Genomic DNA, 15,381 nt, shown 5'->3' on the forward strand with positions numbered 1-15,381 from the left:
AGCATTATAATGGAAAAAGTTTGTTAAAGATATTTTCGACGCCACAAGTGAGCTGAAGAATGTCCTTGCACATTTTAATTTACTTGAAATGTTGCGTTTGTTTTTCTTAATTTATTTATTTCCTATCTTGCAAACAAAACAGTTGGACAACTGTTAAATTCGAAATAAAAAGTATTTGAGAAACTTTCCATGAATGCCTGTAACAAATATTTTATCCACTGATTAGTTGTAATTGCGGTGTAAATGGTTTTTCGTTTCTTTGATTGGAAGAATTTCGTGTGGAAAATATAGAAATATAGAAATTATTATTGTTTTGTTAGTGGAAAACGTTCTTCATACAATTTTCAGAACTGCCACCGTCCATATACATACATATACTATATAGTTCTTGGCTGCATAAAACTTCGGGCTCGTTCCTGTAAAGTAGACCCGACTGTCGTCGGTACTGGTAGGCTGGTGCATAACATTTCTTTGTCGTTCTCAGATTTCTCTGTCTCGGTTATCACAAGTGTTTTTTGCAAAACCAAAAAAAGAAAAAATAGACCACAGTCTACAGCCACAGGCGTATCTTCTTTCTGAGGTGTCACCGGAAATGGCGTCGCAATGGCCGAGTTTAAAATTTTTTTTTCAGAAATTTCAGAATTTCTTTGTTATTAGTGTATGTATGTAACAGTAAGAAAATCTAATAAAATATTTTAGTTTTTATATGAGAAAAATTTTTTGAAAAACGATTGTTTTTTACACGAGGACGCCCATGTAACCCCTTAAACATGTTACATTTTAACTCAGTTGGCAGCACCGGTCTTAACTATATTTATGTTTTGAAAACACTTCACTTACCAATTGTTCACTTGCAGTATCGTTAGGCCGGTATCTTGCGCCAACTGTTTTTTCTGATCCTCGGAGGGGTAGGGATGCTGTAATAAATGGCAAATTGCACAATTAAATTTTAATCAGTAAAATTGCTTCAAAATTATTTTTTTCTTAATTTTTTTAACTAATAAAATATGTATTTAAGACTGTTAAGTGGAAATATTCATAAAATAAAAATTTGTAAAGGGTTTGGTAAATAAGATTTTTATAATTTTTGCAAAAAAAAATTGCTAAAAAATCAGAAAAAATATTTTCATATAAATTATTAAATTTTATTAAGTAAAATTGCTTCAAAATTATTTTTATTTTATTTAATTAATAAAATATGTATTTAAGACTTTTAACCGGTAATATTCATAAAAATAACAATTTTTAAAGGGTTTGGTAAATAAGGATATTATTATTTTTACAAAAAAAAAATTGCTAAAAAATCAGAAAAAATATTTTCATATAAATATTATCTTGAAATTTGGAATGTGTTATTTTATTTTTTTTGAATTAAATTCTAATATTTTGTTGTAAATAATAGCTAGTGCCTCTCTTTTTCTTCTATTTAATGAAAATTAAAAATTACAATTTTTTTAGTTTTTAATTAAAGTCTTATATTCGTTATAAATAATAACTAGTGCCGCTCTTCTTTACTTTCTTAAAGTCTAAGTCTTCATATTTCCAATTTTTAAGGCGTCTGCAAGCCACTGCAAGATATTGAGAAGAGCTGATGGAAGATTTTTCAAGGCAGAAATAGGCTTAGAGATAAGAAATAAATCAGAAAAATTAAATTTATGCCATTATGTGTCCATATATGTACATATATTCAACTTATATACTCCTATGTACATACATATACATATATTTATAATATATATCCTTCATCTCTTGCGAAGCAATCACTTATTTGTAATTCCGAGAATTAATGAACACATTTCGCTTTTGCTGCCAAAATTTTCCAAGAAATCTAGAAGTAAATTTGTCTAAAATATTACGAATTATTTAGAAAAGAATTCTACAAGTAATTTTTCTTAAAATATTACGAGATATTTGGAGAAATAGCGCTCAGCAGCCTATATGGTGATGAAAACTGCATTTCAACAAGTAAAATTTAGTCTAGTCTTACGCAGAATTGAACTTAACACAATAATTATGCTATGCCATATATATGTATGTATGTACTTATGTTCATATATGTACATATGTAAACCCCCCCCCCCCACTTGTAAGCACCTCGATAAAAAAATTTGTTCTAATCTTAACTAAGCATTTATTTGACAGCTTCTAGCTTATCTAAACAGCGTCACTGCAGCGCCACACTTAAAAAACTGCATGCCACAAAACGGTAACACTCACCATACGAGTACATACGAATATACTTATGTATGTGTGCATGTATGTGCGTGCATGTGTAATAAAACCGATTAGCAGCAGAACAGATCAATCAAAAGTACGGCATATCCAACTGTCAGCACCTTTATGCGCAACTGACATTTTAATAAGCGCACTAAAACTCCCTCTGGCGCAAACACACGCACACGTGTAAGTACTACGCCATATTCACCAACACACGCACTCACACGCATGCAGTTGGGTATTTCTGCTGTTAAAATAAACAATAAAGTTCAGTTAGCCACAAAGTCAGTCAAACACTTCAGTTTATTGTATATATGGCTGTTGTTGTTATTGTAAGTTGTAAGCTTAACGCCAAACAAATCTATGTGCTTATTTTCAATTAAACTCCAGCGCTGGAGCATCCACTTGAACATGTCCTAAATAAGCGGTGGCAGGCAGCACCTAAATGCAGTCGCAAGCAACACATGCAACATTTAGTTTTTGTTTTTTTATTGTTTTATAATTTTTTTTTTATATTTTTTTTGTGGTAAAAGGCCTCCATCAACGGCAAGCGCTCGGCCCAATGCACGCCCTCATAAATCTTGACGACCAGTAGCCGCCACAGTGGCGTCAGTGAGTAAACAAAGTGTTGGAAATTGGGGAAAAAAATGCACTAAAATTAAGCGCAACAGGCAACCTCAACAACAACAACAGCTAAAACATATCATGGAGAAATGCAAACAATTTTTTTTTGTATTTTTTGTGCTTTTTTTTGGTAAAAAATATATGAAAGTGAAATCAAACGAAAATCAAAATGAAAGTAAGCAGGCAAGGAAAATGCTAGCAAACACTTGTGTGTGCGCGCATATGTGTGTGTGTGAACAATTGCGGCATTGTTATCAAAATTGTGGGCCTAAAATACATACACACATTTGTAGGTATGGCGTGTTGTGAGACTAATCAGCGTCAAACAGCAGTGCTTCTGTGTGTTGCATTTACTGTATGAATGTATATATACATACATATATATTTCTTTTACATGTATTTGTGCGTCTGTATACATACATATATGCATATGTACTTGCACCCACACTTCCCATATTGAAAAATTAAGCCTAGTAGCTACTTAAGTGCACATACACTTACAAACAGCCACACATTTTCAGCCACAACCAGTAGCTGGCGCTTTAACTGTTTATTACAATTATTTAACGTTAGTTTTGATAATTTTTTATACTTTTCGGTTGCAAGCCAAAATAAATATTTACTTTGATTTTATGACAATTTAACTGATAAATAAATGGAAAATATTTATCAGCAGAAATTAACTACAAATATATAAAAGTATAAATACATGTGTGTATGTGTGTGTGTCGCATACAACTTGGCCACTTCCTAATATTTCATATTTCTTTTATCTATTTATTGTTATGAAGTGTCTATGCAACGCAGCGTGTCTACTGCAATGCTTATCTCCGCGCCTCGAAGCGCAAATGCAATGCCTCGTTTGTGTGTATGTGTGTTTGTGTGAGATTACATGTTGCCTTTACAGTGTCCAATTTGATGATTATATTTAGAAATAAACAAACAATTAATGTTGTCATTCGATACTGATAATGATGGCATATTTATTACCACGATACGACTACTTTTGGGCTTCGACTCTGTTTGGGTATGTGCGTGTAGAAATGGTGGCGCCACAAAACCTGTTGCATGCGCCAGACTACTTCAGTGTGTATATGCATTTTACAAGCGTTGGAAGAGCAATGATTTGATGTGTTTGGTGTGCTTGGTGTTAGTTGAAATGGTCAAAAAATTAGAAATCGAAATTTATTAGAGGCATATTTAATAGGGGAAGATTATTGAAGGGAAGAAGATGTATTAATAATGATAACGTAATTGCTAGTAAGTTTAGTAAGAATAGAAGAAGAAAAACGTTAACTTTGGTAGCAGGGTAACAAGAATACCCTTCACAGATAGAAAAGTTTTCATACAAGTCCCTGATTTGGATCGTTCAGTTTGTATGACAGCTACATGCTATAGCGATCTGATCTGCACAAATGTGTTCGGAGATCATACCTTTGTCTTGAACAACAATCTGTACCAAATTTCATAAATAATACTTGTCAAATAAAAATTTTTTCCATACAAAAACTAACTTTTGATCAATCAGTTTGTATGACAGCTATATACTATAGTAGTCCAATCCGAACCATTTCTTCGCAAATTATACGATGCTTTCAGATAATGCTCTGTATAAAATTTCGTGAAGATATTTTATCAATTAAAAAAGTTTTTCTTACAAGAATTTGAGTTTTGTCGATCGGTTTGTATGGCAGCTATATGCTATAGTGATCCAATATTTCTGGCTTTTGGGGAGAAAAGTACGTTTGTGAAGAAAACTATTTGCGCAAAATTTCAGATTGATATCTCAAAAAGTGAGGAACCAGTTCGGGTATATAGAGACAGATGCATATGACTACCATAAATCGACTCGCTTGCCACTCTAAATATTAAAAAAAAATGAACTTTTACCCCGTAGCAATAGTAATAGTAGCAATATTAAGTAATATTAGCATCAATAAGCTATAGAAATGTATAATATGAAGGTTATTTTTCAGAAACGAAGCTTCCACAGTAGCTAAACCAACTGTTTTCTTCGATTATACGGACTCGAAATAGTAAATATATGTATATATGTAGTAGCATATAAGTATATATGTACATATGTATGTAGCAATATATGTATGTATATTTGTCTTTGTGCAACATATGCACTACTGTTTTCTTCCATAAGCGTTCATTGTTTGTCTGAACAAATTACGCCGCGACCGGAAACCTTTGTACTTTTCTCTCCGCCTGCATACAAATTAAAACATTTACATACATACAGACATAGTATTTTTAAAAAATTCCAAAAACAAAGCTCACGAATAAACAAAAACACAAATGAGACTAAGAACTGCACCTTTCCGTTTTGATTATTGCATCAATCTTTAACATACCAAAATAAGCACACTCACATACATCCATACAAAAAAACATATGTATTTATATACTATATGTACGAGTATGTATATCATCATAGTCTGTTGTGATTCCCGTTTAAAATTTTCGTATATTATTCATTCGTTCATCACTCACGCGCTTTTGTATGCCGCATACCTTTACCTCACCGTTCTTTTAATTCCACTTTTTTAATCGCACTCCTTTCATTCAGTGCCTTTGTTTGCCTATTTTCATGAAAATCCTCTTTTTTACACCACACAACCAGCCGTTGCGCATATCCTTTCTATGCAATTGTGTTCCAGCAGCGGCCATTGTTTCGCTGCGCTTGCAACACACGATATTATAATATTCAGTCGCTCACTCACACGCATGTATTTAAATTTAATATTGAATGTTGTATTCGCATTCAATGGTGTTTTAAATAAAAAAGGTTGATTTCAAAAAATATATAGAAATTTTCAACTATATTGTAGGGGCTAAAGGGTTTCTGAGCACGCGCCAAACAAAAGCCAACAGTCTCAGCAATGTGAAAAGGGTTTATACAACTTTCAACTTCCGGCAGATGTGGGCGTTTTGTTTGCTGTTTTGCGGATGCTGCCTACAATATTCTTTTAAATTTAATTTAAATTTTTTTCTGCTTCTTTGATTTGTCAACTTTTTTTAATTGCAGAATAATGTGGCACAAGCTGCGGTAAAAGTGATGTGAAAACAACTAGTATTGTATATTTAGGTGACATTTTGCCTACTTCTAGTGGTAGAAAAGCTATCGAAAAGACGAAACAAGATAAAACGTACAACCGAAGTAATAATACACTACACAAATAAAAAGTTGACGTTAAAAACTTGACTTTGATCAGGCAGTTTGTATGGCAGCTATATGTTATAGCATTCCGATCTGAACGATTTCTTCACAGATTATAGCACTGACTTGTATATTAAACTGTGCCGAGTTTGGTGAAAATATCTCGTCAAATAAAAAGGATTTCCATACAAAGATACGATTTTGAGCGTTCAGATTATATGGTAGCTACATGCTATAGTGGTGCGATATCGGCGATTTCGACAAACGAGCAGCTACTTGGGGAGAAAAGTACGTGTACAAAATTTCATATCGATATCACAAAAACTAAGCAACTTGTTCGCGTATATAGACTCTGACGAACATGGCTGAATTGTTCATCTAAAATACAAAACAATCATCAAAAAATCCATTCACTACATTATATAGCATTACATATATGTAGCATAAAATTTTCAGCATCCGCTGTCAGATATAACCAGTATATAACCAATATATAACCATTATATGACTTATATTATAACCAATATATAACCACTTCATAACCATTATATAACTTATTTTATAACCAATATATAATCACTTCATAACCATTATATAACTTATATCATAACCGAAACTCTAATTTTGTTTCAATATGAGTGATTTTGTTATATCGTTTTTTGTTCCCTGTAAGCTTATGAAAAGTGATGTCACGTTATTTTGCATTTTAGGTGGCGATATATGAATATGCACATACATACATATGTACCATATTTTATTGGGTATGCTATATTTACTTTAATCCTTTTTGGTCTATAATAACATAAGCATTTATTTAATAATTTTTTTTTTTAATATTTTTTCGCTATCTCTTCTCACATGTGGAAATCTTTATCTTTTTTTGCTTTGTATGCTCGTTTAAGAAATTCGAAGTGACTTTCTTTATTTATTTGATTGCATTCTAGGCACGACGGTATCATAAATTATCTTCAAAACCCAGCCAAGATGGCAATGCCAGCATCTTTGTGTGCCACAAATTTTTAACCAGAAATCGAAATGAATGAATTTATAAAATATGGCAAATTTTGTTGTTGCTTTTACAGACACCAAATGACACAAACATTTTAATTGCTTTGAAAACAAATTGAAATGAACATAATAAAAAGTTCTTAAATTGTCAAAATATTTATTTATATATTTGTAGGCGATACATATACACGTATACATACATGTATAAAAAGCTACATACATATGTATATGTGGAATAAATATATCGCAATGCCAACTAGCCTTTGATCTGCAAGTGCTGACTATGTGAAACTTCTCAACTCAACGCCAAAGTGCGCTGAAGACATAACGGCACCGTGTGCCGTATGTGCATGTGTGTTAAATAACATAAATTCCATTTTAATATACTCCCGCTAGGTAATTTATGTCTGTTGACTACTTTCTGGTCATACTATGCCAATGAACGTATAATTACAGCAACAATAACAACAACAACGCAGCAAGTAGAAAATGAAAATACATATGTGAGAAAAATAGCAACGGAGAGCAGAGAGCTTTGCAATTTCAATTCTATACATATGTATGTATGTGCGTGTGTAACGGTAAATATAAATGCAAGCGAAAAGTGGCCAGACAGACGGCGCAGCTAGCAAATGGCCGCAAATATGCATTTGTATGAAAGTTTATACATATATGCCGTTATTTGCATATAAAGGCAACACCTTGTCTTGTAGCTGACTGCAATAACGTCCAAATGCCGAACTAAATTTATTAACGAGTAAACAAAGAAAATGCATTTCGCACAAACCAAACGAGAATTCTGGCAAGGAAAAGTTAAACAGCCATAAACGCATACATATAAATATGTATGTACATATGTGTACATATGTAAGTGTAAGTATAATAAATGTATTTATGTATATAGTATGTGAATGTGTGCTTGTGTGTGTGTGCTTAACGTTAGTCTACCCGCAAGGATAACTAAACTCCATTTTAACTCAAGAATTCACTTGTTGTAGTGGGCGCAGCTTATAAGAAATATTTGCAAGTCTACACTACAAGCATTGCACAACAACAACACACAGTGAAATGTATGTATTTGTGCAACCAAAACTGCTTAGCAGCAATGGAATAGCAAACTATCGGTTGGAGGGCAGAGAGGAGAAGAAAAATATCTTGTTTATACACCTGCCGGCTTTCAGACGTCTTACGGTACATATATGCTATATATATATATGAATATGTGTATGTATATACATATGTATATGCATGCGAGTGTGTGTGAATTTTCAATTTGAACGTATTTTGCATAAATTGTAATATCATTGCATTGTGTAGTGTCGCCGCATGCACAGCATGAATGTAACAACAACAATAATAACAACAATGCATGCAAATAATTTAATATGAGAATATTTCGAATAACTGTGACTTGCTTGCTTTGTTCTTTTTTATTGTAATGTACTGCTATTTTCACATATTCCCACTGCAGTGCACTCGCCATCTCTCCATCTCTCTCTCTCTAGCACTACCGCTACTGCCGTTATTTAGTAGCAGAGGCGTATTTCTTGCATAAGAAAACGGTAAATTTCATGCAACAAATGACATTTTCGACATGTACGACAGACACTAAACAGCAAATGGCACAAAAACACAAAACACATACACACGCATACATATATATCCACCTGAATAGAAATGTGCACACCTATACACACACACACATATACATTTGGAAAATTTTACATTTATTTCTCGACATTTCTCCACTTAGCAAATGCAATAAATGTGCACATGTTGTGACAATCAAAAGTGGGTTTGGCCGCACTGTCATCGTATTGCTGCTAGTCAAAGTTCAGCGAGCAGCTCTCCTTTATAACGGTACATGCTACATGCATGCATGCATGCATGCAACTTTGTTATCCTTACAAGACAACTGCCAATAGAAAATTGCATTTTACGCTTCGCTATGACATGTCCTAGGAGTACAACAACATGAATTACAACAACAACAGCAGCAACAATGATGCTAACAAAAATAATAACATATAGTGTATATTCGATTATTGGAGCAGTCAGCGCTTGGCGCACCAGCAACTGCACACATAGTGGTGCCTGGCGACAGGTAGTTATTAGAGTTAGGTGCGCCTTTGCATATGCAATGTTCGTAGACTAAGGCTGCCACACAAAACTGATAATGCAATACACGAGTTTGGCAGGTGTGGTAAGCAACTAAGTAATGTATTGGCATGAAATGTTATTGCGCACGCATACACAAACACACATACATTCACACACACACACACATCTCTGCCTGTGTTGGCAAGTGTATTGTATATTAAATGCTATAAATATATTGCACCAAATATGTCCTCAGCTGTCCTGTGGCACGCCTCTGTGACTCGGTGTGCAACGTCAGTGTCTTGTTGGCTGTGAGTTGCACGTAGCATTAACTTGCATTGGCAGCACAGGCCGGCCTCATACAGGTTTTGTATTCGTGTTGGTACAATAAGAATAGAGGTCAATATGAAACTGAATTATTGGCAGTAAGTGAAATGCCTGTATGTGCATTTTGGTGTGTGTGCGTGTATGCACGTGTATTAGCAATTTCTTGTACGAAAATAATGGCAGAGAGTTGTGTTTTGAGTTTACATGTTATGCAAATCACTGAATCGTAGAAAATACATGCACATTTGGCGGTGGCAAATTGCTTAAGCGCTTTCAGGGACCCCAATCTTATTCAATATTGTTAGGTATGCAGGCATGTGTATATGATTATTCATACAATAACTGTTAATAGCTCTTTGTGATTAAATTATTGCGGAGGAACTTGAGTAAAATAATTAAATTTTGTGCAATTTCGAAACTTTTTTTAAATAAAATCTCAAAGGATTTTGACTTTTTGGTATAATAAAAGTGAAGAAAAATTTTTAAGAAAATTCTAATGAGTTTTTTATTAGTTCTGTTATATAAACTAAGTATCTGATTGTTATTAACATCGAAATTAAAGTTAAAACATGTTGCAATTTAATATTCTATGCAATTTTCATATAAAAAACTTTAAAATTTTTCAAAATAAAGAGAATTTACGAGCCTGATATGAGATATAATACTATGCTGGGAACACTCTGTGACTTTTTTCTTCTCCGAAAATCAAATTATGCACTCAGGCGCGCTCAAGCGTCTGCTACGGCTATAAAAATATATTTTTTGAAAGAAAAAAATGTCATGCAATTCAAAATAATCATTTTCAAAATCTTAAAGTGTCAAAAGAAGCTAATTTTGACTGTTATTTTAACAGTCAATGCGAAAAATATTTGCATTAGCTGAAAGAGGTAAAATGTGACCTTTCCAAGTTCTTGAGACTTAGATTTTCCCATTTCAGGTACACTGTGCCAAAATTCAACAAAAACTTCAAAAAAATAAAGTCACTTGTTCTCCACCCGCCTAATGCTTCAAATTAAAACACACTCACTTTTCGCCCTCCATAAATGCCACTAGATAAACCCTTGTTGCAACCATTTGGATATCATTAATTTGCTGCGAGCGTAATCAATGAATCATCGGGCATGTTCCGTATGCAAGCGAATGAACGATTGATCTGCAACAATTACGCAAATATAAAGGGCCGAATAAAGGCCATGCGAAACGCATATGTATGCGTGCAACATTCGTCACATACGCGCCAACCAACCAACACCCCAACAGCCACCCACACAGACGCACGCAATCAAACAATATCCAGCACACGCAAATAGACAATAATATTGGCATGCAATAATTTTATGTGTTGGGGCCTGCAACCTGCTCCGACTGCTTAGTACCTCTCATATCCGCTGCGAAAGTCCAACAGCCGTAATGCATATGTATGCGTGCGTGTGTGTGTGGTGTTGGTCATGTGTGCCGGCATATTTTATTTTATTATCAGCAGCGACCAACAGTCAAACAAAATTCCGTGCAAAAACCAATCAGCCTGCAAGCGTGCAGGACAACAGCGAATGGAGCGCTCGCACCCCAGCGCCGGACGCGGTGGTCGCTCGGTTACATTTTACCCCTGTTTTGTGGCGGCCAGCTGAGGCGAGCTGCGCCACAGGTTTCGCATAAATACAAGTTGGCCTGGCCGGTTTGGTTGTGCAAATTTACCATCACACTGGATGTGTTGTTGTTGTTGTTGTGTTGTTTTCCGCCGGCTTTGGACTTTTGGGCGACTTATGGTTGAGGGATTTTCGTCGAGCGCATTTAATGCGTACGTGTGAATGCATATAATTCATGAAATTCATGCTAAAATAATGCCTCATTTGTACCGTAGATAACGGTGTGTAGCGCCATGCTTGGCAACAACAGCAATTGTAAGCGAAAGCTAACAAAATGAAATAGTAGGAACAGTTGGCTATTTTACATATATTTTTATGGCATATATGCGAGTGTTTATGTATGTATGTATATACAAATGTATGTATGTGTGTGTATACACATAAGTAGATGTTGATATGTCTCTGTATGTCCTTTTTGCACGACTGCTTGGCGGAAGCACAGCCATTTTGAAGAGGAAATGAATTTTTGAAATTCGAGCAACATTTTTAGCTAAATTGTAGACACATACGTGCCACATGATTCACACTTGTATATGTGTACATACATTTTTTTTTTAATTTAGATGTCCGAAAATGACGTTACTAACTAAACAATATCTAGACACTCAGTTTTATCTTCTATTTTTTAATATTTCCTCTCTTTCTGTTTTCAAAAATTAGCCACCTTGAAATCTTGCAGAATATACACACATATACTCAACCCACCTACACTTATGTATATACACTTACTAACTAGCCCCATTTAAGAAATATGGCATAATCACACCGCCTGCGCATTTTAATTAGCACTACAATTCCAACTAATTTGTAAGTCATCAATAACTCAGAAGCCAACAGAGAGAAACCACCAGCGCACCACCGCTGCCGCCAACGCCGACGACGACGCCGTCTATGCGCGCCCATTACCTTTTCACCTGTCAAATAATTCCATTAACAGCACAGCACAGCAGCGTGCAGCGACAGCGAGCAAGGGGGCAGTGAAGTGCGACTGAAATGCGAGGCGTTGCACAATTCAATTTACCCTTTTTTTACGATGCAGCCAACGCAACACGCCGCACCGCGCGCCTTACAAATTGCAACGCTGACACTAATTACGCGCTGCGGCATGCAACATTACGTACAAGTATAAGTGTGTGCATTACTTTTGCATTGCGGCCAGTAAAGCAGCCAAGCGGAGGAGGAGTGCAGTTTGTACGTTGGCGTTGCAGGAAGACAAATGCCGCGTTGCGACAGTGGCGCGCAATCGCGTTGAGTTCATAAAGTAGAAAATGCAAAGTCCATACGGAATATTAATTTGCCATATACAAAATAATTAATTACCGTCACGCCCTGAAGGCAAGGAGTCGAAAAGGGGGTCACTGAGAAAGTGTTGCGCAAAAGTAGGGTGCGTATTGTATGGTATGGGAGCAACGCGCAGGATAACTATGGCGCGCGGAAACGTATGAATGAGCGCGCTTAAGTCGAGAATTTTGTGAGTTGTGTGCGCTTGCATATAGTGCCGTTATAATTACGCAAACTGTAAAGAATAGGTGCGCTAGTCTGGTATAAATCGGACGAAGCTTCAAGTGTTATTAACTAAATTACTAATTATTGAAATATATATATATACATATATATATTGCAGTTAACGCGTCACACATTAAATTCATTTGCTTTTCTATATCCGCCAACTATATAATTTTGCCATTCCAGTTTCGCGCTGCGCCATCTACATCGAATGGCTGCACACGCTTTATATTACGCCGGCAACGTGCGTATAATTTGCATTTAAGGCGGTCTTTAAGACAAAGCAAGGCAGCCATTATGAAACGAATTTGCATTGGTGTCGCGCAGCCTTCAATACAGCCGCCCTCAAGCGCATAATGTCTGACGCGCCGCATACAAAGCCAGCGCGCGCTACAACAACAACCTTAAAGAAGCAGCAAAGGAGTGGTGTCAGCGCGCTACGTACTAACTTACAAATTTTTGTAACAACAACAATACAATTAGAACAACAATTGCAATAATAAAGTTAGTTTTTAATCTATTTCAATTTCGGCGCGCAGACAAATACTTACGAATAAATAAAGTTGCGGTTTTCCACACATACATTTTGGGCAGCGCATGAAGTCATTTAAGATTACCATCGCAAAATTTGTTGCTGACGTTTCTTAAATATGCAGCAAATATGCAACACATATGCCATATGCGCGCTGCTCAAATATGTCGCGGCGGCTGGCAGGTTTGGGCAAACACCGCGCAACCCACACAACACCCAGCGCTTGCTGGAGGGGCGCGCGGGTGACTGTTTGTGGCAGCCACACTTGAGCGCGCACATACGCATGTAAGTTTGTGTTGCAAGCATATTTACAACAACGAATTGTTTAATTTCAGACAAACACGTGTAGCTGTGTAGCTGGCAACTCACAGCTGTGGCGTTGGAAAAGAAGAGTGGGTTGGTCGAAGCGGACATAATGCAGACACACGTTTTGCGACGCGGCGGTGGCAACGGCAAATTATGGCGCGTTTGTTGCAGTGAAGGTGGAGCAAATAATGCACCGCTTTTGCATGCAAGACGCGCAACGCGCAGCATATCTGTATGTAAATGACATGTTGCAGCAGCGCTAACTAAAACACTAACAATAACATTAACGGCAATTGCAAATACAATAAACACGGCGCAGCAAAACAGCCTGTCCCGCAAATGTAAACAAAGTGCATATGCAACAACAACAACTGCAACACCAGAAAAAAACGCATTTACAACAACATATTAATACAGCTAGGCCGTCATCAGCGACATAGCTACTGCCATAATTATGGCAACCGGCACTTCCACTTTGGCATTCCTTTTGCACCATTTCATTCACATGCCAACCGCGCCATCGGCCGCCATCAGCCATCAGCAACCGGACCTGAGTCAATCCATTTGGTTGGTTGGCTGACTGGCTGGCTGTCTGCATGTGTACACATGTAGTCGTACTTGTTTGTACTCATTTTTGCGCCACTTGCTTTTTCCATATTTCTCTTGCCATATTTTTATTTCCATATTGATTTTTTTTCTTGGTTTTGTTGCTGCCACTGCGTCTTAACCCTTGCCAGCGCGCATGCATATTTCCACATTCGTCATAAGCACTCATTAGCGCTGTGTCAGTGGTGCTTGCAACTCCTTCGCGACCGCGCGCTTTCCTGCCGCGCCGTATACGCCGTGCGCGCTGCAGACTGGTTTACTTCATGACGAATGTTTGTTGGCGCGGTTTGTATATTTATTGTTGTTGCTGTTGTTTTTGTGTTGCCATTTGCACTGGCAAGCAATGAGGCAGACAGCCAGCCAGCCAACCATCCAGCCATCCACATTTGGCCGCCTGTCGAAGACGGAGACGACGCATGTCAGTTTTGATGTTTTCTCACATTTTGCGTTGGACGCGTACGTGGTTGGCTGACTGCATGTTGCACAGCTAGCTGCGCTGGCCGTATGGCTGACTGACAGAGTGACTTGACTATTTCGTGCCTCGCAATTTAGACGACGCGACGCGTCGCGACCCTTTGGTTGATTGGTTCGCTGGCTGTTTGGTTGCTTGGTTGTTTGGTGGACTGATTGCTTGGTCGCTCGCTTGGCATTTTCATCAACTTTTTGACGTAGGCCGTCGCCGTTGCTGCCATACACAATTCGCACCTTGCCAACTTGCCAAAGCGGCAAATGTATGTATGTGTGTGTGTTTTTGCTTTTTCTTTTACATTTTAATTGGCAACTAAACGGTTAATTATCGACACTTAATATAGCCACGAGGTTGTCTGGCGTCCAAACACGTTGTTTCTTATGTGTTTGCATGTGTGTGTGTGCTGTTTTAGCCATTTGGGCGCTTGTTTAACGCTTCGAGGTGTCGCAATGCGGACACAAAATGGTCGATCGGTCGTTGGCGTTGGATATGGCATTTGGCATATGGCTGTGATGGTAATGACACATACGCCAAATGCATAATAATGCTTGGGGATTTTTTATAAAGGTGCCGGATTATTAAAAAAAGGTATAGATTTTTAAAGAAGACATTTTTAATTCCCGAAAAGAAAGCAAAGAGAAAAAAAATTTACTTTGATTTCATAAATTACTTAAAAGCACGAAATCTGATTATTTCTTAGTTTAACATTAAATTTTTTTAAATGAACTACCCGATACTCGATTTCAGGTTTCTTTCAAGACCAAATAATTACTATTGTCGAGTCTCCTATGTATAGCTGCAAAGCTGGTCCAGCTTCTAGCACCAAAACTTTAAATTTCAAGTACTAAGTGCAAACTGTAAACTTTTTCTTCAA

General features: G+C 36.6%; 1 protein-coding gene across 1 annotated transcript in view; it reads right to left on the reverse strand.

Moving 5' to 3' along the window:
- The window catches only part of LOC105231083 (homeobox protein homothorax), a 320,426-nt gene that overhangs the window by 12,931 nt on the left and 292,114 nt on the right, over nucleotides 1-15,381 (reverse strand). Inside the window, exon 12 of the mRNA XM_049448510.1 lies at nucleotides 841-917. Within this exon, the coding sequence (XP_049304467.1) occupies nucleotides 841-917 (77 nt within the window). The remainder of the gene's footprint in view (nucleotides 1-840; nucleotides 918-15,381) is intronic.

The sequence above is a fragment of the Bactrocera dorsalis genome, chromosome 2, assembly GCF_023373825.1.
Source record: "Bactrocera dorsalis isolate Fly_Bdor chromosome 2, ASM2337382v1, whole genome shotgun sequence".
NCBI lineage: Eukaryota > Metazoa > Arthropoda > Insecta > Diptera > Tephritidae > Bactrocera > Bactrocera dorsalis.